The sequence below is a fragment of the Micropterus dolomieu genome, linkage group LG19 (assembly GCF_021292245.1).
Source record: "Micropterus dolomieu isolate WLL.071019.BEF.003 ecotype Adirondacks linkage group LG19, ASM2129224v1, whole genome shotgun sequence".
In the NCBI taxonomy this organism is placed as follows: domain Eukaryota; kingdom Metazoa; phylum Chordata; class Actinopteri; order Centrarchiformes; family Centrarchidae; genus Micropterus; species Micropterus dolomieu.
The window spans coordinates 15,831,661-15,858,567 of record NC_060168.1 but is presented as its reverse complement, the minus strand read 5'-3'; the positions used below and the strand labels follow the sequence as shown (position 1 = coordinate 15,858,567).

Here is a 26,907-nt window from a genome sequence, read left to right as displayed (position 1 = left end):
GTCGGTCCGCCGCACCTCTCTCCCCGCCTGAAGCGCCTGCTTCATAGTTTAAGCTAATGATGAGTGTGTACAGGTGTGCTTTATACTCCTCCGGTTATTCCGTCACACCTTACCGTTCTAGCAACAGGCCAATAGGATTGGAGTGATTTCATTCACGTTCAGACCTGCTTCGCCTAGAGGCGTTCCCATAGTGTCGTAACCGACGCAGTCTCTCGTTCCCCTTCTCGGGGAACCAGGGTTACATACGTAACCCGAGACGTTTCTAGTCCTGGGATATGATGTTTACATGTACCAATACATAATTCAAAGACTGTCCTCCACAGTAAAACAATATCTTTGGTAATTTGTTGACAGTCTAACTTTCACACTAGAAACTGGGGTTCCCATCACCACAGTCCACAGACCATGTATACTGTATATGCCGATTTGTAGTTTTCACCAAGTTTTTTTCACTCTTTTCCTACTACATTTCGTCAATGAGATGTCTGCCCCTTATCTTCCTGTGGGGAGGCTGTCTGAACACTGCAGCCTAGTTTAACTTGATTGTCTAGCTGCTGAATAGTAGTGTCTAATGGAACTACTCACTGCGACATGAAGGTGTTTGAACATAGACATGCAGTCAGTTAACCATAATTAAAATGGAGGCACTGCTAAATGCACTGCCTCATGTACGGTTTTATAATAAACAAATCCCATTTTCACAGCTGTTGTGCCAGATCTTAAGCAGATATAAATTAAAACCTAATAAAGACTTAGTTAAATGGTTGAAATATTTGCTTGCCAACAAGCTCCTTCAGTGTTTTCAACTTTAAATGGACTCACTTGAAAGACTTCCTTCACTGTGAAACTTACTGCTGAAAATTACAGCACCACCTCCAACAAAGGTGAAATGATTATAATGAAACAGTTTTATCTCCTGGTAATCACTTTAAAGGGTTTGAATGACATTGGGGCAGTGTCACAGCAAACTAAACAGCCAGTTAATGCTTTGAGATGAGTGCAGTAAAATATTAATGGGGGTCCTAGGCAAAGAAAGGTTATCCCTGAGACTTAGATTGAATAATAAGAGGGCTAGTAGCAACTGCTATCAACCTTAAGTAACACCAGCTAGTAAAAAACAGTGCAGGTAGCCTACATCTCAGGCAATAGCACATCATCAGCAGTCCTCTGCTGGGCACAGTAAATGCTGTTATCTGATGATAACAGATGAAACACTTGCTCTTGTATACAACATGTTTGTAGCTGCAGGTCAAAATGAACTCAGCAGAAAGCACCAACATGTCGCCAATTGCCCAGATGGTACAGAAATCAACAAGACAACAAGTTTATTTATTCCACTGGATCTGCTTCAGATAAAGCCACACAGAAGTATTCACGGATTCTAAACAGGCTCTCGAATGGCCTGTGATCCAACCTGGTCATTGGGTTACCCATGGGTGTTGTAAACAGGTACAGAAAGAACCCGTTCTCACTCCCAAGTCATCACATACGGACACATGGTCAAGACCCGTTGGCGTCCGTTTGTAATGAACTGGGAAGCACCTAAGTGTCATAGTTCTATGAACTGGGGGAAGCCCTGTAGTGTCATTTATGAACACTAAAAGCAGGCGTAGTGTGACAGTGGTTGGGGTGGTTCAGAAACCAGACCTACATGTCCAAAAACGCATGCAAGGGGCCTTGACCAAACGTTCATGTTAGAGTCAGAAGCTGAGAGACTGCTACTCTGCTAAGCTATTTAGCTTCAGTAGGAGTTCAGCTGAGTTTTATTCTCCGTCATAATTAAATTTAGTTGTGTGGAATAGCAAATTGAAATACCAAGATGGTGGTTCATTAAAATGGATGTTTTTTAAGGACAGATTAGCTAATAGCTAGTAAATTTAGTGAGTAAATTTAGTTTTAGCATTAGCTAAGGCTAGCCATTGCTATCTCCTCAGCTAGTTTTCTCTTCATTTATCTCTCCTGTCTGGCAGTATGGCTCACATGCTGTTTTCATGCCAAAAAGTTTGTAAAGATTGTAGTCGTAACTCAATTTTGAAATTTTGGCTTTGTAAAGGGCAAAACATACAACACCCTCATTCAGATAAGGAAAAACCTCCACACACAAAAAAACATTTAACACTCTCTTCTCCTCTCCTCTCAACCACATTTTAGCACATTAAAAAGGCACTAAATTCATATACCCCTTTTCCTCTTGCTTCTACTTTTGCACAAATTCCCTGCTTCTCCCTCTTTCTTTCTCCTCTCCCTCTTTTCCCTTTATGCCGCACCTCAACTCTAAGCCTGTACAATTTGCCCTCAATGTGTTTCAAATTACATGCCACATCAAATAAGCCTGTCTCATAAGGCTGCGAGTGCAAGTGTGTGTATGTGTGAGTCCTTTGGTATTCTACCTTCAGAATCAGATTCCTATTAAATGAATCTCTGGAGTTGAGCTCAGTATTCAGAATGAGTAGCGCAGGGTTGCAATAGATCTGATAGACATAGTATACTGTGCCATTATCACTGACCTTTCTTTCTTTCCTCTCTCCCTTCTGTTTCTCTGCCTCTCTCCTCTGCAATCATTTAAAGGAAGCGGAGGTAAGTAATCAACATTATGTTTGTAATTTGATAATAATATTTTGAAACGTATCTTTCGAAGCCCCAGACATTGTAGTGTTTGACACTTGCTTTAAGACATTGTTGCAGAGCTGGAGAGGTGTAGCTGATTTAAATGCACAGCGGGTTGGGTGGCTGGTCAGCCATAATGTGGTATAGTTCAGCATATTAATATTTTGCCATAGTGGTTTGATAGGTTTCACTTTCAAGCACTTTCAATGTTGCAATTTCTTCAGTATATCAAGTTTTTGAAGTGCTAAGGTCAAGTCACAGCATAGCTTTCAGTAATGTTAACTTGAGTAAAAAAAAAGAGAATTAGATGTTTCTTGTGATTCAGCTTGTGTAGTGTCTATGTCTGTCATACTGATAGAAACCAGGAAAGCTTTTAGTGTATGATCAAAGTATGTGGACACCACCATATTGATTGTTGCTCATCTAATTTCAAAACCATGGGCATTAAGCTGCCTCTATTCTTTTGGGCTTTCCTCAACAATTCGTCACCTAGGGACGAACCCTTGGCGTTGTTTTTTACACCCTGGGTACCATTAGTTAGTAATAATAAATATGCAACGTCCAGTTAGACTAGTGGTTAACGTTGTGAAAAGTCACAGTTTGGTTAGGTTTAGGCACCAAAACTATTTGGTTTGGTTTAGGAAAACATCATGGTTTGGGTTAAAATAACTATGTTACTTACAGAAGTTAAGTAACGTAACTTATGTAACTTACGTACGTTATATAAGCTATGTAAATTAAGTAACTACAAACAATCCATGTTGACTTTTTCTTTCACATTGGAAATGAACACCTGTTTTCTGGGCAAAAAGTCCTGTTTCTGACCCACCCCAGCCACCTCCTTACTCTGACTTTCCAGTTCCTGTTACTACACATCCTACACCAGCTTTTAGTGTTCATAAATAATGGATTCCCTCAGTGCGCTTAACTATGACGCTAAGGGGCTTCCTAGTGTGTTACAAACGGGCGCCAAGGGGTCTTGACCATGCGTCCATATGTGATGACTTGGGAGTGAGATCGGTTTGATCCAATCATTCAACACAAGAGTTTTAGTGATGTCCAGCTCTGGTGGTAATGTTTTATCTGTGTTGGATTAGGTAGAGGTTATTATGTTCTTCTTTACCAAAGTATGAACATCATTTCTTTATTGTGAAATGATCTCCTTTGTGCACAGGGGCATTGTCATGCTGTTGCTGTATGCTGTAGCATTACATTTCTAAGGTTAAAATAACTAAGTGGCTAAGCCCAAACCATAAAAAAAGCCCCCACCAAAAGTACACAGAAGTATTTCCTTTGTTTTGTTTAGTTTTCTACACCATGCTTTCTGATTTTGTTTCATCTACATTTTATTTGCTGTAAGCAAAAATTCAATCTAAAGGATCAAAACAATCTCAAGCTGCTGCCAAAAAGAAAATTCAATAGGTACAATTATGACCTATTAGGGCCTTATATGCTTTATTGCGGATGTGCTGTTTGTACCTGCAGCTTCAAATTATTATAATTCTCTTCTGTAGCTGACAACGGAGTGCTCATACTGTAAAGCACTTAAAAGAGAAGGGAGTGTTTAAAGCATGGGAATTCAATGTCATTGTAGAAGCGCATAATAAAATTATCATGGTCTCACGTTTGTCTAAGGCCTCGGTTAGCGCTTTGCAGAAATTACTTTTTAGTAAGCTCTGACTTTGCACTTTCACTGCCATAAAGGGTAGTTTTATAATCGAGAGAGAGCAGGAGAGATGGACATGAAATAAAAAGAAGTGAGGACATTAGTGAAGTAAGGTCCGAAGGGAGAAGCTAATTAGGTTTCATCTCCTCATTTCAAACTTTTGTGTTGGCTCAACTGTCGGCAGTTGTCATTTATAGAACAAGGACTGGATGAGTGGGTCAACTGTCCATTTTCTGTGGACTGTTTCCTATCACTGCTTAATTTAGCCTCTCGCCCGCCCTCCTCCCTCACTCTCTTTCTCTCCCTCTCCATCTCTCTCTCGCTCTCTCTCTTTTATTCAATAATGACGGAGGTAGAGATCTAACTCAGCAGGTTTTCTTTGCGTCGTTCCCATAGTGTCACTTGACAATCCCTGCTGACACACATATGGCTCGCTCCAGGCACGATTTCAAATGCAGACACCACTGTGTGTGTGTGTGTGTGTGTGTGTGTGTGTCTGCGTGTGTGTGTCTGCGCGTGCGTGTGTGTGTGTGTGTGTATGTGTGTGTCTGCATGTGTGTGTGTCTGCATGTGTGTGCGTGTGTCTGGTTGTGTGTGTGTGAGTGTGCGTATGGGCAAGTATAGCTAATGCCTAACTTAGTAACACTTTAATTTAACTCCCTTTCTTTAGCCTTTACAAACATTTAATAAATGGTTTAGACCACACTGTAATGTGGTTGTAAGCAGAAGTCCTTCTGAATGTATTTTTATTTACCAACTGTAACTTTTTTTGGCATCCATAAGTTGAGGCTGCTTTATAAACAGATGATAAATGACAATTTAGTAAAACAGTGTTGTAATGATCAAAAATATGCTTTCATAGGAGAAGTTATGACTGTTGACAAATACTGTATATTAATAAAAACTTTAAATGTTGTGTTGACAGGTAAATTATAGTGTGTTATAAACCATTTATAGTGCTTTAAATGCTAAACAAGCAAATCTTGAAAAACGGAGCTCACAGAGAAGATTCGGGCTATTTAGAGCCCACAGATCAGCTGATCATCAGCTGACTTCCCTGTGCATCAACCTGTACAGAGAGGTCTACTGATGGTTGTTTATGCAGAACTGCTTTTGCTGCTGCTATTCCTGCTTTCACCTACATGTTAGTCCTATGAGCTGATTCATAGACTGTTAACCATGATATGCACATGTCACTAAACAACAATATTTAAGCTCTTTTGATAATGAGGCTTTTAATTGCTCTACAGAATAGGAGATGTCTCTAGCTGAGCAGGGAATCCACTCTTGAATAGAGCCATTGAATCAAAGTGCGTTTGGCTTAACAAATCTAAACCTCTTCTCAGCTCAACTCAGCTTAGCTGAGAGAAGCCAATTATTACTTTCTGTGTTAATATTTTCAGTTGATGAGGCTTTCTCCCTACTGTATCTGAACAATAAGAATAATGTGAAATGGGGTGGTGATAGAGCAGTGGGACACGTGCCTTTGGTGTGAGAGACCCAGGTTCAATTCCCCACTGTGACACACCCACCAAAGTATCCCTGAGACACTTGCGACCTCTGACATATATAGCAAATGTTAGTCGCTTTGGATAAAAGCGTCAGCTAAATTAATAAATGTAAATATTTGCTTCTTCCAATATAATTGGGAACATGCCAACAGCTAAAATGTAAATTTTTCTCAGACTAACAATTCTTTTTAAATTGTTTTTCAGAGCAGAAGTCCATTTGACCTTGACATTAAATGTTTTTGTCAAAGTGAATCCCATTTTCTACTAGAAAAAACATGTTTTTTTTTTCATTTTCCACAGCAAACATTAATTTTTACAAAACACAAGTATGAAAGTACAAAATGAGAGAAGAATAAGGACAGGACCTCTCAGTAGTTTGGTTTAGTATTTGGGCTGTTCTGTCTGTGGTCTACAAAATAATTCAGTGATATTCTTGGCATGGAGTTACTTTTTCATAACCCAGTTTCTTGTGTTGTGTTTCCACTCAGGATGACTACTTCAAAAGCTGGGCTCCTGCTAAGTCTCTAGACCAAGGTGAGTCTTGTTTGTGTTTGATTCTAATGTTTATACTAATGCAAACTGTATATGAGACTTAGAGTAGATACCTCCATACTTTTTGAAAGTTGTCATTGAATACTTGACAAATAAGCCAATGTTAGACTGTCTAAACAACATGATACACTGACGCAATGAAATGTTTGACACATTTTGTTAAATTACAAAGGGATGTACAGGAAGAAAATATATTCTTCAAACTAAGAAGTATTCTTCTGATCCAAGACTTTTTAAGAGAGTAATTTTCTTTAGCTAAAAATAACATTTAACACAGAGATATGGCCATCGTTACCACAGGACAAAGACCTTAAGGAATGCTCATGTTTTACATTTTCTGTACCTTTCAAGTTCATTGTAGTAGCCTTTAAAAGCATGTGCTGATGATATTGTTTAGTTTTATATATATTAGTTTTGCCAGTCTCATTCACAGCAAACATGAATCATCCTTCACTCTATGTCTTTTAATGTTACAGTTTATAGCATGTAAAGTAGAAGGACTCCAAATTAAGTTATTGCGCTGTTGATTGAGCTATTAACAAAATCCAATAGTCTCCAATATTAAACATAGGTGTGTGTGTGTGTGTGTGTGTGTGTGTGTGTGTGTGTGTGTGTGTGTGTTTGTGTGTCAGCGTGTTTTACTCATGTGGCAACTCACCTTTCTTTTGGGACAAATCACAAGGCCCTATCACTTAATCATTCATTTTTAGGGCAAGTCTCCAGGAAATGAATGTAAATGAATGTAACGTCCTCTGAAGTGATGAAAACACAATTGTGTGTGTGTGTGTGTGTGTGTTTTTCCAAGGCCAAATGCTGCTACTTTTCACAGTTACATACTGCTTATGGACTTGCTATACAATGCCAAGTCCACTTTATCAATCACACTCAAGTGTGTAATGCTCTCAGACCCCAAGTAACTCTTGACTAAACTCAATTATTACAAACACTCGCTTACTCTCACGCACACTCTGTCTCATTGTCTCACACACATGTGAACACACATACACACACACTGGCACTCATACACACACACCGTTTGGGGGGGTTGATTGGACTGCACCTCTCAGAAAGACTTTAAATCTTCTTACCACTGAGTACATTCTGTTCTGTGCTGGCTTGGTTTTGCATATCTAGCACAGTAACTGTAACTCTTCAGGGAAGGGCTTGCTGAGCAGGTTTATCTGGGCCAGCTCCTCATGGATACTGAGCCTAATGAGAACAGCCTCGCTTCTGTGCATCAGATTCTAGAGTTACTCTCTGGTTTCTCAGAGATATCATAAGACAAAAAGTAAACAGAGCATCGTTCTCCTAACCAGGGACTAAATTCTTCCAATGTTATGGAGGAATCCTCTGTGCCAAACTCTATAAGTAGCACAGAAGCCGATGCTAAAACAGATTTTTTCTTACTGTAGAGCTACTGTATGATTGACACACTGTTCTCCAAACATGGAGGCTCTGATTTGCTTAGGATGATTTCTCCCACATGCAACCCCCCCCCCCCCCCCCCCCCCCCGACAATTGGAAGAGAAATCTAGTCTGGGACCTTGGTCGATACCGATGTTCGGGCCAGACTATCTGTTTATGTGTGGGGTTTACAGATGTGTATTGAACTCCCGAACAGCTCACAGACTCATCTGGGATGCCCAATAATGTAATGCATGTCTGACATTAAAGAGTTAAAATGTGGATGATTACATCAGGGCTTTCCGAGCAGGACCACAACAGGCAATAAGAGAGACAAGTCTACAAGGAGATGGAAGCGTCACAAGCTAACATTAGTCCCGGAGCAGCAACGTTAGCTAGGTTCTGTTGACCTGAAGCTGACCGTTAAAATCTCACCTCCAGTTCTTACTGAAGAATAAACAACCTGTGTTGACCTCCTTACTTTCCACCACAGATAGCCGATCACTGTGTGAAGTGAATGTGAAAGTTGGATTGTCGTTTTTGGTTGAAGTAGGTAGAAATTAAAGGACACGGCCCAGTCATTTCAGCAAGTACCCCAAAATGACGTCTGTTGATGTTATTTTAAGTGACAAAGCCCTCTAGCAACCATAGTAATTATTATGGGAGCAATGGAAGAAGTAAGATGGTGGGTTTTTCAATGTCTGTGGTTAAGGGTTTTGGAAGGAGCAGAGAAATTATGTAATCCTGCAAAAAACACTTCTATATGTCATTCTAGAGATCATATTTTGTTGTTTAATTTGTATGAGCTCTTGAAGTTTACTAACATGGGATGTGTTTTCAACCTACATGCTCTTCTGACCACTCATTTCTGTTGACCAGTTGGACCTACAGTATATTTTAGCAAGAGATTTCATTACTTTGGTGAGTACAATGTTACTGTAACCAATAGAACTGATGGCCGTAGTGACAAAAAGGAGAGGATGCAATTAACTATAGTTTTCCTTTAATTGTGGCAGGAGACAGTAAAGCTCACAGTAGAAACGAAGGCTACGATATGGTAACCCTAGTTCTATAAGCACAGGTGGAGCCCTCTACTGGACTCTATGGGTACTACCTCCTCCAATCACACACTCGCACTTACCCACTGAAATTTTATCGTGCACGTAACCGACCAATAGGACGTCGCTACCGATACTTGCGTGACGTATAAATAGCAGTGTCCCTACTGCAGCATTTGACCGCCTCTTCAGCAGACGCCGTCAGAGCGGCAGGGCTCATCGGTAGAGGGCGGAGCCTGTGTGAGATAGAACGAAGGTTACGATATGGTAACCCTTGTTCTATAAGCACAGGCGGAGCCCTGCTGGACTCTATGGGTACAGTGGGTGGAGCCCGATGACTGTCCGCCCTAGCCACGACAAGCCAAAGTCCACCACACAAAGCCCCGACCACCACATCCCCTAGTGACAGAATGGTGGGACACCCCTGAGAAGGTCGCTGGACCGAAAGGGGCTTGGCCTGACCATTAACACCTGCACTGCCCTGACTTCTCACTGAAACGTCAGGCACTGCCAGTGTATGTTCCCACTCTACACCAAGTAGTCACCAGATCCTCACCTTTCCGATCCTAGGTCGCACTTGCAAGCTGGATCCCGAGAAGGAGCCCGACATAACCAAGAGATAGAAACGCACAAACTGGCACAGTAAGGGCCAAGATGCCATTGTGCAGATCTCTTCGACACACACCCCGCTGAAAAAGGGTCGTAGACAATTCCGAGTGGAATGTGCACGCACCGCTAAGGGTGGGTCTGTTCCCGCCCGTGTACAGGCTTGGGAGAGTAACTCACAGAGCCAGCTGGCCAGGCTCTTCTTGGACAGGGTTTTACTGACTGCACTATCACTGAAATAGTTGAACAGCTGACCAGTGCATCGAATGGGGGCTGTGTGCTCTACATAGGACGTTAGCCTAGCACACATGGACACAACAGATGCACTCTCACCTCCCTGCACCCTAAGTGGGGTAGGGGGGTAGAAAGCATCCAGATTTATTGTCTTGGACCTGAACATGCTCCTTATATTCTTAAGAACAAAGGAGGTGTGTTGTCTCAATCCAGCTGCACTGTGGACACCAAGAACCAGCATGCAGCTGGGGTGAACCGACAGGCACACAGCTCACTCACCTTCTTAGCAGAGGTGAGAGCAAGGCGCAGCGTTGTTCAAGAGATAGCATTTTCAATGGGGACTGCTCCAGGGGCTCATAAGTTGCAGATATTAGAGCCACCAACACAAGCAGCAAGTCCTACTGAGACACTGGTCGCTGTCTTCTCACACCCTGTAGAAAGCGTATCACGTGGGTGAAGACTGTTCTGTCACCAAACCCCCTGTGACAGGAGAGATGGAGCAGCACAACAGCCCCTTCTCCATCAGACCTTGCAGAAAAGAGAAAACAGATCCCACCGAACAGGTAGGCAGATCCGTCTCCCTGTCAATGCATCAACGCTGAAAGCCCAACCACTTAGCTTTACAGCAAGACTTGGTGGAGACTGCCCGCCGCTTGGATGGTCTGTGCGACCTCAGTGGATAGATCAGCCTGATTCTGCCTCTCCACAATTTTAGAAGCAAAACCTGGAGAGCCTGGTCCAACACCAGCATTGTGCATATGAAGCCTCACCCTTGTGACAGAGCCCCCCAGACCATATGTACAGGCCAGGGCTCTGTCACTGTAGGCTGCGTCACTTCTACCAGAATGACGAACAACCATTCCCGCCTCACCTAACTGGAGGGATGAGATGGAGTGGGGGTGAACGCATACAGCAGCCCTTCTGGCAATGGTGCGTGTTTAACACGTCCATCCCCAAGGGTGGGCTGTCCTGTGGCTGAATTGAGAACCACAGCGGGCAATGGGTGTTGGCAAACAGATCTATCTCCGCTCTCCCGAAGCGAGCTCAGATCTGCTGAACCACATTGTTGTGCAGTCTCCACCTGCTCGGTTGGGGGCCAGCCCTCGACATGAGGTCAGCCACCGCCGTTCTCCAAGCCTGGGACGTGAAGGGCTTTCAGAGACAGCAGGTTTTCTGATGCCCATGTCTATAGGTTCCCTGCCAGCGCCAACAGAGCCGTGGATTGGACTTCGCCCTGTCTGTTGATGTACGCGCTGGAGGAAACGCACCACCACACTAGAAACACAACCTGGAGTGGATTGTGGACATGTGGTGTGTGGCCCCCTCGGCTCTCCTCAGGGAGCCACAACACTCACTGCACTCCCCTGGCAGGTCCCTCCCAATCCAGTGAGAGACTCATCTATGAAGACTGACATGGATGAAGACACCCTGCTGAGCAGTACCCGTGCTGCCAGACAGCAAGAGACCCCCAGAATCGCAGGTCCTCCTGCACTCGAGTTTAAAAGGGGGGGGTCACCATACATTACCTTTGCCTCTTGAGGTCCAGAGGCAGGCTGGCAAACCAACATTGTAGCCATCGCATGTGCAGCAAGCCCAGAGGGACCACCTGATGGACTACTGCCCTGAGGCCCAACAGCAGCATCACTGACAGTGCTGCGACGTGCACAGATACGCTCTTGGAGGGTTGCAGTTGAGCATAATCCCCAGATACTCCACTCGCTGCAGCAGCTGAGGGGAGCTCTCTTCCCAACTGATCGCAACCCCAGGCTGTTGAGGTGCAAAATCAACTGGGCTGTGTGGAGATCACTCAAGGCTTCAATCTCTCCATGACCATAAGGTTGTGAGTAGAACCCCCATGCCCTTCTCGTGCAACGATTGCAGTGCGATGCATCTGCTGAGTGTGTGGGGGGCTAGCAAGTAGTTGACGGGGAGCCTAATGTAATTGTAGGCTACCCCCTGAAAGGAGAAGCCAAGAAATGCAGCCTGCTTCAGCAGAAGTTGCTGGATCTCGGCGGCCAGGAAGTCCACTTCCTCTTGAGAGGATAGACTGGCTTCCATTATGTCCAGGAAAACTGATGGTATGCAGCAGAACTGAAGAGATTAGCCATCGTCTCAGAATGCTGTCAACACGGCTAGCTCAATGGGATGGGGTTGGTGGTGATGAATTAGCACTTTTAAGAATGTAATGTGTTTTTAATAAACAGTTTAACATTCACAAGCATCACCACAGTGTAGAACAGCAGAACTGAAGAGAGTAGCCTCATCTCAGAATGCTGTCCACCCAGCTTGTCAGCATGCAACGGTGTCGCCATTCTGCATGAAAATGTGGACACGTGGACAACGCGTCTTCGGCACTCTCCACCGCCAAACTTTAAATGGAAGTTTAGCCCAAGGGGGGGCCGATGTCGAATGGGCTGTAGTGTCCCTGAACACACCAGGGCCAGTCGCAACCTGGTGTCTTTGAAAGCACCACAGCTTGCTGCTCTCTGTGGTGTCCTTGAATACTCCATGGTCTGTTGATCCGTGGTGCGCACCACGGCCGGAGTTGAAAAAGGCCAACCGGTGTTGACGTCAGCCTCAAGCTCACAGCTTCCATGTGAAGCAATGGCAGAGTAGACAGCCTCGCCTGCTGCAACAGGCGCTACAAGCCGCTCGTGGAGGAAACGAAACCAACCGAAGTGGCGAGTTCAACACAGCTAGCTCAAGTGGGGAACTGGACTCGTCCGGACAGGACATTGGTCACCTCGCCTGGGTGCAAAGATAATTTTCCAGAAGTGGTGACTCCATCCGTGGAGGTGGTGAATTCAGTGAGCAGTTCGCCGTTTGCTGAAGAAAAAAGGATGCTGAGGCAGTAGGGACACTGCTATTAATACGCCACGCACGTATCGGTAGCGACGTCCTATTGGTCAGCTATGTGCACGATACAATTTCAGTGGGCAAGTATGTGCGTGTGATTGGAGGAGATAGTACCCACAGAGTCCAGTAGAGGGCGGAGCCTGTGTGAGATAGAACCATTTCTAACACATTTCAAATGTTAGAAAAAGCTCCTCCTGAATGCCCTTTCCTTTTCTTAAATGTCTCTATGTTCTTAAACTGCCCACATCACATGGCACTCTCCATGCATGGGAGTCACTGCAACATTTTGACAGGACATAGTGAGGTGACTTCGTCGTCTTGAGAATGTGACAGCTGTGCACTTCTCTATAGAGACATTCAGTGCCAATTAGACTTGTTATGGGAGTGCATAAAAAACATTTTTCCCAATCTTCTTTTTTCCCTTGCTTGTTCTGCTGCAGTAATGCACTGCTGCTGCAATATGACTGCTCCCGTGCTGCAGAGCTGCTAACGTCACTATGCACCATGCACAATGCAGTTACTCCTACACAAACAACACACCTGGGAGTAATGGACAGCAAAACAATTACACAGTGAATAAATCTGGCCTGCTTTGGGAACATTTGCTGTTTTCATGTGTCTGAATTGCTTCTAGCGGGTCCCATTTTCACCCAACTGGTACTACAGGCACCACCACACTCATAACTGTTCACCTTTTGACTCCATTCAGTGTCAGCATGACAGGCGTCAGATATGAGTCATCCAATGCGGGGCATGATAGGGAAAACGCCTGAATCCCTTTCCTTATCAAAGCTACAATACTGATTTGTTTTGACACTATCTTCCTGTGCTGTAGCAAAGGAACGGGTGGCCAAAGAGACATTGTTCTCTCTGAAGATCACATTTAATGGATTAGAATCACTGAAAATTGTAGATAGGAAGAAATAATAGTGAATTAAAAATGAAGAGAGAATTTGAGGAAACTGTAAAACAAAGAAAATAAAGTGTGCATACAGAGTGAATGACATCAGCACTTGTTTGGGGGTCAGTACAGCCGCAAGTATAGTGGCATCAGTCACCACCTGCTGATCTCAGTTTGACTAATGAATCACTGGTTGCCCTTGGAGAATAATCAGCAGCAGGAAGGTTGATGGGGGGAGATCCAGTCCCCTGATTAATCACTTGCCGATGAATGTGTCCCTCCACAGCATCTAACCACTGAAATCAATGGGATCACAAATGATTTGTTGGTGATACTGAGCAGCAAACGATCAAATCCACCACTGGTGAATCTGTTTTCTAGACTTCTTGTGGCGTAATGAGGTCCAGCAGTTGATGTGTAGCTTATTGTGGAGCTGTGGTAAACATGTATTTGATTCCAAACTAATCCCACTGAGAAAAGTTCCGAACAAGTTACAGTCTGTATGGCCAGTTGGCTGCTTTGCCTCACTGAAATGAACATATGTTCCAGCTCATCAGTATACTGATATTATCCACATGTCAGGATTGTGCTGTTGATTTAGTTGTGGTTTCTGTGTGACTCCGTTTTTCTGTATCTGTTTGGTGAGAGCAGGCCAAACTAAACTTTCTTGCAACAAAATCCATTTTATTTGTAGCTAGTGTGATTTTTGCTGGCATGAATGGCTTTCTTGAAACAACATTAGAGGTTTATTGTACATTGGGCTTCTGCATATTAGATGCTGATGTTTACATTTAGCTGACACTTTTATCCAAAGCGACTTACAATTGCTATACATGTCAGAGGTCGCACGGACACATTAGTAGATGGGTCACAGTAGGGAATTGAACCCTGGTCTCTCACACCAAAGGCACGTGTCTTATCCATTGTGCCATCACCACCCTGTTGTGATTTTGTGGAATATTGTACTTTATTGTTATTTTACTCCAATTGAAGTTCTGTCATTTGCATTTGACAGTAGTTTTGATAATTGCTTTGGGATGATGAACTATGGCTGTTTTAGCTTGGAAAATAGCTATAATTTGGTCATACTTATGAAGGCTTTTTCTCTCTAAGAAGCTCTACCACCACAAACACTGCTGTAGAAGCTGTTCATATGATGTAGGTGATACTGTAAATGCATTTTAAATACCAACAGAGCAGGATGAATAATTGTCTGACTCAAATAGTCATAATGCTTTATAATGGTCTGTTAATGCTTTAAAATAGTACAGTATATCACTCCAACATACAGTATGTGGATACATTTTGTTTTGTTAAAATATATGGTATAAAACACTTGCTTTTGATGTCTCCATATGTTCACTGTTTATGTGACGTGTATGGCGCCAGCATGGGAACATATTTTGAGCATTAAAAACATATATATGCAAATTTTTTGCATCAGTCACACACTTAACATCCTGTGGAGGTGAAGTTTTGTGTCAATTTTTGCTGGCAGCCAATTTACTAAACCAACAGAATCCTATATAAAGTGCTGCTTCCCGCAAAATATATTCATGCAGCAATACAGTGTACCCTGCAACCCTGCTCTATGTGTCCCCCTCACTGCAGTCACTGTTTTCTCGCTCTCCTTTCTGCCTTTTCTTTAAACATTACCCTCACTTTCTCTAAATTCTCTCACCAGTTTCACTTGTATCTTCTTCATACTGTACTTCCAGGCCATATATCTCTCACCACCTCTTCACTTCAAACACCTCTTTCTGTGCACTGTTTCTCCAGAGTTTTCTATTGTTTCTGTATTGAGTTCATCTGATGAAAATTACATAATGATGAACAATTGCTGAATGTGAATCAACACACCACAGTGACATAAAAACACAGACGAAAGCCTGTGAGAATTTGTTGTTGGTCGTTTTCATACATATTTGATTAATATTTAAGAGGTTTGGTTATTATTGTCACATCCCCCTGTGTAATTGTAGTCTTGTCTGTTCTCTCTTTGCTTTCATCAGCTTCTTTTGCCCAGCAGGAACTCTGTAGTAGAAAAACTCATCAAGAAACAGTACTCTCCAGTGAGAGGAGAAATGCAAATATTAATTTGTATTTCAACCGTTGCTACTTTGGTCAAAATGCACAGAGTGTGATATTAAAGGATAGGGGAACAGTGATTAAATTAAACAGAAATTACACATTGCAATTGAATGTCATAACCCGTCTTGTCTCCATCATGCATGAGGACAGATTGGAGAATCGTTCGCAATGAACTTGTTACCATGGTGACAGCTCATTGGCCTGTCTATTTGCCAGTCATGGATGGTTAACCTGTTAGGCCTCTGTGCATGTTCTGCTGAATTCTATAGCTTTGTAAGGAGGTAGGTGTGTGTGTGGGTGGGTGAAACTGGCCTGTGTCCCGGGCAGCCCAGCTCACCCTGTGGGTGTGATTAAACAGAAATCTGTTATACTCAGATCAGGACTTCATATGTTCATGGTGCGCCAACACACTGCCCAAAGCTGACCCAGGACCAATGAGTGAGAAGTCACTTTCACCAGCTTCTGTAACTCAATGCAATCTCTCATTCTGCATTTCTTTCATCGGCCTTTCTGAAAAGATGATGCGTGTTTCTGGGTTTTACTTTCCATATTCTAAGACAAATTGGTATCCACTATAGCTCTTGCTATTAGAAAGGTAAACCTCCGTGATTTGAACAAAGTTACATAACGATTATTTTTTGAACATACGACAGCTCCCATGAAATTTTACCAGCACCATACAGTGGGTACTTAAATCATTGTAACTTGGTTTTGTTCACATCAATGAAATTCAGCAAGCTTTTCTAATATCATCATTCCAACATCCTCTCTGTCCTGCTGTTAGTACAGACATGTCTGAACTAACCATTCTGCCTCGACTCACCCATGGACTCACTTCTTTTGTCAAGCTGTGGCGTTTAACCCATGGTGGTCAAAGGCTTATGGGAAAGAGTGTTTGTTAAAGGCTGATAAAAACAGAAAAAATTGGATAAACAATGATATCTAAACACAAGGTCCACTTGCTTGCTTTTTCTGGACCTTTCAACTGCATCGCACCATCTTTATCAGCAGATTTGCTCAGTTGCCTTCCCATGATCCAACTCTGATGAGCTAACAAAGATTGTGAGATGTAGTTGGAATCTCCTGTAAAAGCTAGTAAGAGGACCTTGTGTTCATTTTGTCAAACTACTATTTCCAAGTTGAGCCTCATAAAGAGAGTAATATATAAGTGATTTTAATTTAATTAGCCAAGCAGAGGAATATGAGCACGCACACCCAGGTTAGCCTAGTTTTTTGCATACAATACACAAAGTGAACTCACACACACAACACACACACATTTTTGGTTACGCTCTCCACTCACCTGTGACTGACTGCACCAATCTGCAGTGAGAGCGACTGCCTTGTAGTCATTAAAATATAAGCCATGTCCTGACATTTACTTTTACTTTTTCCAATTACAAGGAAGCAGAAATACCTTCTGTCAAACAATCTCATACACTTGTTCACACAAGCTTAAGTCTATTCTTGACTTTATGGCCATACTGTCTTACATATTTTAACTGAGTGGCAACATGATAAGAACCATGCAAACACGCTTAATGCTGTACATGTTACAACCATGTGTTGTCCGGGTCAGCTCAGCCTTCATCCAGTGTCAAACTCTAAATTTTACTACAATTTTTCTACATTTGCATTATTTTCTGCTTGGTCCCATCTGTAAAGGTTGGAGATTTGCCCAGAAAAGGCCTTTAAGCCCGAGCAGGGAGACGTAGAGACAAGCAGGGAGAAAGGGTCCTTGGCTGCAGATAACAGTTGTACTGTCAGCAAGACCAATGTTAGAATCAGTTCTCTGGCTGTTTCATTCTGGGTCCTTGTGTATGGGCCCAACAGATTTGTGAGGCTGTGATTGCAATGCATTATCCAGAGAGCCGCGTCAAAGGGAAGATTACAAATGGCAGCCAGTGCCCCATTATCACAGCCAGTCCAGAGGAGCACAGGAGAGTCAATCTGGCACCAAGACACAACAAGGGGACTCAATACTGACAGAGAAAAGACAATACAAGTTAAGTTTCACAATTTAAATTTTCCGGTATTTACTACTCCTGTCCAGTTGCCTAATTAGATTACATAGTGAATAAGTGGTTTCTATGGGAACCGTTTTGGCAGCATAAACAGAAGTCATTTGTGATGCGCTCTGGTTTGGCATAGCAGCCACAAACAAAGCCTCAAAAATCGGGAGCTTCCAAATTGCCAATCAGCCTGATTAGACGTGACATTGTGTTTTCCCAGCAGAGAGTTCGTCATTGTTATATATTTCATCAGCTATTTCTCCAACTCACTAAGCCTCTGTCTCTCTCAAGATATGCTGTCTGTCTACTTCCATTTCTCATCGGCCCATCTTTAATCTCCCCTAACTCTGTCACTGCTTCTTAATACATTCTCATATAACCATCTTTGATCTGCACCTGGAAGAGCTAAAAGAATCTGAAAGAGAGAAACTGATAAGAAAAGAGACAGATAGGACAACAAACAACGGTGAGCACCTCAGGTCTGTGTATTAAATAAAGTGTGAGCTAGAGCAAGAACAAATATCTCATTTCAGTGTAATGTGCTTAGGGCTTGTAGCTCGCTCTCCAGGCGTTCTTTAAACATTGTATACTGCTCTGATTTTAATGGCTTGTTGGCCACATCATAAAAAGTGACTCAATATCCATGACCCTCGGCTCAGCTCTTATCTCGCTATTTCAGAGGGGTGAGCATCTGTAGTGTTGAGTCTTAGCACATAAATGGGACTATCAGCTGAAACGCACACATACATGCTACAGTGATTTCAGACGGATGCAGTAAATTAACCAGTCACACACACACAAACACACACACAGGTGGTAATCAATGATACCTGGAGCCTGCTGAGACGCAGAGGAAGGAAATACACACAGGCACACCAAGGGTATTGTTAATTTAATGAACAGATTAAACCAATCATATCAGCAAAGCAGTTAAATTTCTGTTTAGGATGGAAAAGAAGAAATGGTATGGAAGGAGAAACACTGAGCAACTAATGAAACAAAGAGAAATGGTGATTAAGAAAGGGTAAATGTTGGCAGACGTCGCCACAGTGAGTAGAGTGAATTGTTACTGCCCTGCACGTCCAGTTTAGAAAGACAGAGCCAAAACCAACAATGAACTCAAAGCAAAATGAAGCTGTGAATCAATGGACTGCAGTGTTTGAACTGTGCTGAACAGGCTGTTTTCAAGGGGAGATACACACAACAGTAGATCACATAGACGGCAGATTGAATGTGTGTGTGTTTGTGCGTGTCTTTTGATTCTGCCCTTTGTGCCCCATAGCCAATATAGAGCCTCCAGTTCTCATCGTAAATTAGGATAAATAAACTTTAGAGGATGTGAGCAGAAAGCCGTTGCTAGCGATCATAGCAGGAGCCCTCAGGCTAAATGCCAGTATGTGAAAGTGACAGTGGCATCAGAGAGTCTCGAGGGAGAGAGGCAGAGGGAGATACAAAGATATACAGACACAAGGCCTACAGAGAGCACTTGAGAGAGATTGCTTGCAGAGAGGATAACTCAGATAAGAAAGTCATCCAATAATGAGGAGAACAAGGGACTGGCAAAGAGGAGTGGAAGAATAATGAATAGAGAGCATATTGACAAAAAACAAAGTTGTACTAACTTTTTGCCGCCAAACACACACACACACACACACACACACACACACACACACACACACACACACACACTTCTATAGTTGTGAGGACCCTCAGTGACATAATGCGTTTCCTGGACCCTTACATAAACCTTAACAGTTACAACTAAAATGCCGACCCTAACCATTACACTACCCCTAACCTAAACCTAATTCTACCCTAACCCTTCAAACCAAGTCTTAACCTTCAAACAGCCCTGTGAAGTTGTGAAGACCGGCCAAGAAAGTCTTCTTTCCAAAAAATGTCCTCACTCTGTTGGTTAAAATCTTGTTCTGGTCCTCACTATGTAGGGAGTACAAGTATATACACATGCCAACAGCTTTTCCTAGTCATTATATGCAGTCCATGGTCAGTCTATCCTCAAAAGCCTTGCTTGCTAATAAATACAGGAGATGGATGAGTTCAGGAGTTAATCATCTCACGGTGTTAATGTCACAGTCTACAGATAGCCATGACAAACTTCCTGTACCTCAGTGTTTGGCTGCTCTGCTCCCTCCCTGAGGCTCTGCCGCCACTGGCCTGCTTCCATATGGGATGTTGTACCGCAGTGTGTGTGTAAGAGGGAGGATGGATGAGTGTTTTTGTATCTAGATGGATAGGTGCATTACTTTGCTTTCCCGTGGCTGAGTCTACTTGTTTGTGTGGTTGGTAATGATGCTGTGATGATTATTGCTTTCAGACAAGAAAAATTATGTTTGTGTAACTTTGCAGCACCACCGAGCCTGGCTTGGGATTTCAGAATGTTTTTTCAGGAGATTAAAAGCATTGTTTCATAACACACTTGTTTTAATTTGTGAAATTGGAGCACTGAAAGCAAATGTTATAATCTATGTATTGAATATTTAAAAGAATACCTCAACATTTTAGTAGATTCATATTACTTTTCAAGATGAGAATATTGATACACATCACATGCCTGCACATTAAGAAAGGAGCTGAAACCAGGGGTGATAGCTTAGCTTTGAAGGTGCTGATAGGTGTTTATTTGAACTTTGGACAGAACCAGGGTAGTAGTTTCCCCTTCCTTCCAGTCTTCATGCTAAGCTAGGCTAATTGACTCCTTGTCCAGAACAGTGGCATTGATCTTCTATTCCAGAGGTCACTAAAAGGCGGACTGCGGTCCGGATCCAGACCCAGCCGCTGTCCTCTCCGGACCGCCGACCTACAGCCGATTATTATTTAGACTTACTACCTCGTGATGGAGCGTTTCTATTTTAATCCACGCAGCTTTTTATAGCATTTACTGTACTGGTTTAGCAGCCCAGGAAACTCACAGACCAATCGCATGTGCTCCAATCGTCTCATGTGACGCTCGAGTCCGCGAGATTCACCAGAGACGTTTTGGAAACGCACACGAACTGAGGAGAGGGTTAACAAATAACCTGCGCAGCTTTTTATAGCATTTACTGTACTGGTTTAGCAGCCCAGGAAACTCACAGACCAATCGCATGTGCTCCAATCGTCTCATGTGACGCTCGAGTCCGCGAGATTCACCAGAGACGTTTTGGAAACGCACACGAACTGAGGAGAGGGTTAACAAATAACCTGCGCAGCTTTTTATAGCATTTACTGTACTGGTTTAGCAGCCCAGGAAACTCACAGACCAATCGCATGTGCTCCAATCGTCTCATGTGACGCTCGAGTCCGCGAGATTCACCAGAGACGTTTTGGAAACGCACACGAACTGAGGAGAGGGTTAACAAATAACCTGCGCAGCTTTTTATAGCATTTACTGTACTGGTTTAGCAGCCCAGGAAACTCACAGACCAATCGCATGTGCTCCAATCGTCTCATGTGACGCTCGAGTCCGCGAGATTCACCAGAGACGTTTTGGAAACGCACACGAACTGAGGAGAGGGTTAACAAATAACCTGCGCAGCTTTTTATAGCATTTACTGTACTGGTTTAGCAGCCCAGGAAACTCACAGACCAATCGCATGTGCTCCAATCGTCTCATGTGACGCTTGAGTCCGCGAGATTCACCAGAGACGTTTTGGAAACACACACGAATTGAGGAGAAGAAAGGGAAAAGAGACATTCCTCCCACGGGCAGTTCAAACCCAGAATATCTCATAGAACTCCAATGCTAGCTGGCAGGACAAACTAGAGCTCACGTTTCTCACTGAACAAGAGAAAGTAGGAGTGGTAGCTCTGTAGAATGAAAGAGAAGAGGAGGCATTCCAGCTGTTCATTTGTTATGATGTGTTGAGTGTTTATTATAAAATTGGTTAAGAATACACTTCATCACTTCAAGCTACACTTATTTCATTTTTTCTAAAAATTAGGCACTTTAGTTTAGTTTACTTAAATTTAGAATTTATTATTAGAGTAGTTATTATTTATTATCCCTCCAGTTTTATGTGAAAACTGACTATTATTTGATTTGACAGTCAGTTGTTGACTAAAAACATATGTTGATACAACTATACGTTATGGTACTGAATGATAACGCAAGTTAGTCGTTTTGATGTTCCAGACCTTTGCTTCGGGAAATTTTCTGTAACTGGACCTCTTTGAATTCTAATTGAATACTCCTGTTCTATTCTAACACACATAAGCATATGTCACAACTACTACTTTAAACATGTATGAACTAATTCAAATCTGTTTTGTTTTTCTCACTTTTAGAGCGAGAGGCCGAACCTGGCAGACATGGAGACCCAGGAACAAAAGTTCACTCAGGCTCAGTCAAGAAGACAGTACAGGATGGTGAGTTCGGGAAGCATCATTTTCATCAGTGTTAGGATGTTTTTAGTGACTGGAAGTTATAGCTTAGGCCAACATGCACCCAAAAATGAGCTGATACGGCAATCATCTTGTTTTTGCTGTTAGCTGAGTTGGCTAATCTGATTTGGCTTTAATATGCCGTATGTGCTGTTAGCTGAATGGGCTTTGAACTTAAGTGCTGATTTATTTGTCTAATTCATAATAAGAATAAAGCTAGCCCCTTCATTAACATGAAGCTATTTCCCGGGTTAGCTTCAATACTAACATCATGGTCTGTTGGTGCATGAAACATGACATAATATGAAAACTGTAATTGGAGATTTAGCAAGTGGGCAGCTATATGAAGTAAAGATTTCTCTTTTCAGAACACAGTAGCAAACTCATCAGTTCTTGCAGCTTTTCAGAGTTTAACACGCTAACGTGGGTATAATGAGCTGAAATCCTCTGTAATGCTATTTGTTTGAGATTACAAAAGGTAACATCAGAGACATTTAAATTGCTTCCTCTCAGTAACCAAAGAAACTGAATTCTGCAGTATATGGAACATTTATTCAATTAATTTGCTTTTGGTCAGTTTTTGATTATCTCTACATGCTTTTATTTTTGCATAACATTTTTTTCAGCATTTAACTTGATTTACTGAAATGCAGAGGCATAAGATTTAATCATTATCTGAAAAAAAATATTTTAGAACTATGCGTGATTAATAGATGTTTAAAATGCATCATTTTCATCAGTGTTAGGATGTTTTTAGTGACTAGAAGTTATAGCTTAGGCCAACATGCACCCAAAAATGAGCTGATATGGGACTTCCTTATTTACTTCTTAGTTAAAGAAGCAGTTCAATGACTGCAATTTAATTTGATAATACTGTAAAAAGAGGAATTAATAAACTAATATTATAAGATCATTTACACAGAGATAATTCATCAAAATAGATAAGTTATAGTGAATTGGTAATGTAAAATTGATTAATTAATTGTGGGGGATTGTAGTGAAAAACACAAGGCTAATTTACCTTGCTTTTATGTCTACTAACCTGAAGTAATCGACATGGCACACTTAAACTTTAAGGAGACCGCAGAATTAAGTTAATTTTTTCAGGAGCTTGCACGTCTGGTGTACAAACAAGTTGAAGTGACTGCCAATGACCATTCTCGATACACCACATGGCATGCAACAACAAGGCTCCAGAGTGTTGCTTAAATGATTACAGAGTTGGCAAATGGAAAACTAAATGGGGAACCAAATGGTGAATCAAATGCAATTTGAAATGTGACTGATGTGCACATTGTGTTCTGTTCGTTTGGTAATTACAAAACCAATTACACATGTTTTGATCTAATTCAATGGAAGATTAGCTGCATGGTAACATACATAATCCTGAGTATCAAAGCCTAGATAAACAACAAAAACAGCCGCAGCCATATTGTGCTGCTGTGAGATTAAACCTGAATAAATAGCTTTGCTGTCTCAGTACATCTTCATGTGCTTGAGTCAGTTCACTGCAGAGGATGGGCTTTGTGGTGAAGGTTTGGCTATATAGTTTTTTATGTCATCCTGATCAGCTCTGAGTAAAAACCTGTGTCACTTATAACACTCTAGAGCTATGTCTCTGTCAGTTTTGAGGGAATGTTTTGTTCCCGTAGAAAGCTGGAATTCAAAGATTTACATTAAAAAGATGATGATAAAAACAGTGAACATTCAGTTGTGAAATGGAAGTGCCTGGTATTGCCCCACATCTGCTATATAGTCAAACAAACCATTATCATTTGCTTTTTAAATGTTCAGTGTCTAAGATTTAGTGGCATCTAGTGGTGAGGGTTGCGAATTGCAACCAACTGCCCACTGACCGCTCATGCCTCACTTTGCAAGCGCGTTGGAGAAACTACGGTGGCCAAAACGCTCTGTCGGCTCTTGTGCTAAATAATACATGTGGTCCTCCATTTGTCCAAATTTCATCTCTCTTCTTCTAATACACCAGACCACGACTACTACTACTACTACTACTACTACTACTTCTAATGATGGCAAGTTTGAATCTTTTGACAGACTCAAATCTTCAAATCTCGTTCATTAAAATGAACAAATCTTTTTTTAAGTCATTTTGTTCATTTTGTTCATTTGAACTAGGGTGGTTATTGCGGCGCTGCAGCACTCTAGTGTGCAATAAATAAATTTTAAAAACAGCACAGTTCTCAAACATGGAAGGCTACTTGGCTTGCTTTATTTGACAAAGTATAATGCACAAATCCACCTCTTGATCATTTTCTATCATCGTTCTATAAAGCCCCACGGGACCACAACCAATTTCAAACCATGTAAAAACCACCAAAATATGTTGTCAATATTCAATCGCTACTACTAAATCTGTCCATTTTCACAATCTTTCTTGAGTATATAACCAGACAAGCCATATAAATCCATCCATTGTCAACCGCTTATCCTGCGTACAGGGTCGCGGGGGGCTGGAGCCAATCACACCTAAGGACAATTTTAGGGTCACCAATCAACCTAGTCCACATGTCTTTGGACGGTGGGAAGAAGCCAGAGCACCCGGAGAGAAACCACACAGACCCGGGGAGAACATGCATACTCCACACAGAAAGGCCGGGGCAACCAGGGTTTGCGACGCTGCTAACCACTGCACCACCGCGCCGCCCCCAGCCATATAAATGTGTATATATATAATTATAATTACTATCTAGTGCTCATTCATACAGTAGCCTAACTATCCATGAATAACATCTATATATTAACATCAGATTTCAGAGCTGGGAATATTTAGAAGTAATATGCTTGGCACACTATATGAATAAAAAACTTTAATAAATTATTAAAAAAATTTAATAATAATCTGGATAAAGCCACCAAGTTCTTAAAAGTACTCCAGCACAGAGAGAGGAACAAAGAAATAAACACATAATATAAACAAAGCAGTTTGGCAGGTCTGGATGCAGAATCGGCCACATCAGGTCTGGATTATGCAGACAGAGAGACATAAACATAAGCACATCACTCTCAAACACTGCCAGGTTGTTCACCAGTCAAGAGCTGTGAAACAACAGCATGGCTCTGTTATAAATAAAAAGTAAAAGTTACGTTGCGTTCTCTGCCGGTCCTGGATCAGCTGTTAGCTGTAAACACACCACAGGGCTAACTTTAACATTGCTATGTTGTTGTGTATCAATGTTTTAATTACCGGGTCCATTTGTTTTGGAGAGGAGACTACCTCGGAGGTAATTCGGCTCCCGGTAGAACCCTGTCAGGGCACAGAAGTGGAGCGGACCCAGAACAACTCTCATCAGGTGTTAACTGTAAACACTAGCAGGACAAAAGTTACAGTACGGCTGTGTTAAAACTATAGCACAACATCACTGCGCTATAATAACGTTATTTTTTATTAAATGTCACATACTTATAACAAAATAGTTATATAATGTCAGTCCAGTGACTGTTACCTGACAACCGGCTTGCCTCTCATTCTCCGGTGCTGGCAGTAACTCAGGCTGCCAAATGAACAAAAGACTCTGAGGACCTATGTGAGTGGTAAAACGAATAGTTCATGTCTGCTCCACAGTAGCTGAGCTGTCACATGACAAACGAACAACTCAAACCTAGACACCCACAGTTGAGATTCGTGAACTAATATTTTCTGTTTCCTGTGCTGACAGAGCCCATGCAGCTGCCATGTGACAAGTGAACGTTCGAGTCCAAGATTCACGCATGCGTGAAAATGAATTACTCCCCCAAACTACTCATTCCTCCTGAGTCCTATACATGAGTAGGTCAAATGAACGAAACGTGATTTGAACAACGCAAAACTAACTTCTTCTTCTTCTTCTTCATACTCATGCAACATAGTGACGAAACGTGCTTTGTAGAGCAGTTTATCCATTTGGGCTACTGTAGAAACTTGGCGGTGCAACATGGCGACTTCCATGTGAGGAGATCCGTGGTGTATGTAGATAGAAATGGCTCATTCTAAGGTAATAAAAACATAAAGGTTTTTTATGTAAGGTTTTTATACACCACTGAAAACATAGTTATGTATATTATATTGCACTGAAAAGGGGTTTTGAGTCTGGTTTGTCACCTTTTTTTCACTTTAAAAAATGTTTTAGGTAAAAGGATGATCTGATGGACACAGAACTTTGGTGTCTCATATCCAGTACTGTTGTTTGTGTCCGTTTTTGAGTAACAATAATAAAATTGTGAATATGAGTGGATAATAATGGAGGTAGAGGAGATAAAGGGCTCTTATATCCTCTTACTCATTAATGCTTACACACAAAGACACACATGCATGCACTCACACACACACGCACATGCATCAGCTTCAGATTAATGAAGGCCTCAGTCTAGGACAGTGCAAAAACATTTAATTATCCCTGACACTGAAGGTGAGGCAAAATTCCAGACCTGTCATCTCTGTGTGTGTGTGTGTGTGTGTGTGTGTGTGTGTGTGTGTGTGTGTGCGTAAGCGTGCGGGCGCGCGTGTGCGTCTGACGACGGAGGAAAATGAGGGCGAGATCACAGTGTGTCAATGAGCCAAAGAATCAGGCTGTAAGTAGTCAAGCAGGTGGTCTTTTTTTGACCTCTCCTGAATTTGACTGAAGGTCAAACTGACACAAACTCCCTGTCTGGCAGCTACATGTGGTCATTCAAGAACCTTGGGGATCTTTTGTTTTGTTTTTTGTTTTTTAAGCTAAAGAAAACAGACCACATTGTACAAGTGTAAAATGCAAACCATTCACTTCTAACCCTGCTAGTATCCAAAAATAGAGTTGCTGTAATTAGTCAATGAGTTTGATTCTAATTTATTTATTTATTTTTATTACTAGTGACTGTGATTTTGCACTGGAAAACAACATAAGTTTTGTTTTGTCGTCAATCAAAACAAGTTTTAAGTCAAACAAGGTACATTGTACAGTATTAAAAGCAAATTGTAGCTGACAAAGAGCCTGGTTTGGTGTAGATACAGAGCAGTATATCACAGTATCATCAGCATAGAAATGGAAATTTG

General features: G+C 42.0%; 1 protein-coding gene across 1 annotated transcript in view; it reads left to right on the top strand.

The window, feature by feature from the left end:
- Positions 1–26,907, top strand: part of spock1 (SPARC (osteonectin), cwcv and kazal like domains proteoglycan 1) — a 96,325-nt gene that overhangs the window by 50,926 nt on the left and 18,492 nt on the right. The window contains exons 3-5 of the mRNA XM_046031453.1: positions 2,569–2,577; positions 6,273–6,318; positions 21,783–21,891. Coding sequence (XP_045887409.1) covers positions 2,569–2,577; positions 6,273–6,318; positions 21,783–21,891 — 164 coding nt within the window. The remainder of the gene's footprint in view (positions 1–2,568; positions 2,578–6,272; positions 6,319–21,782; positions 21,892–26,907) is intronic.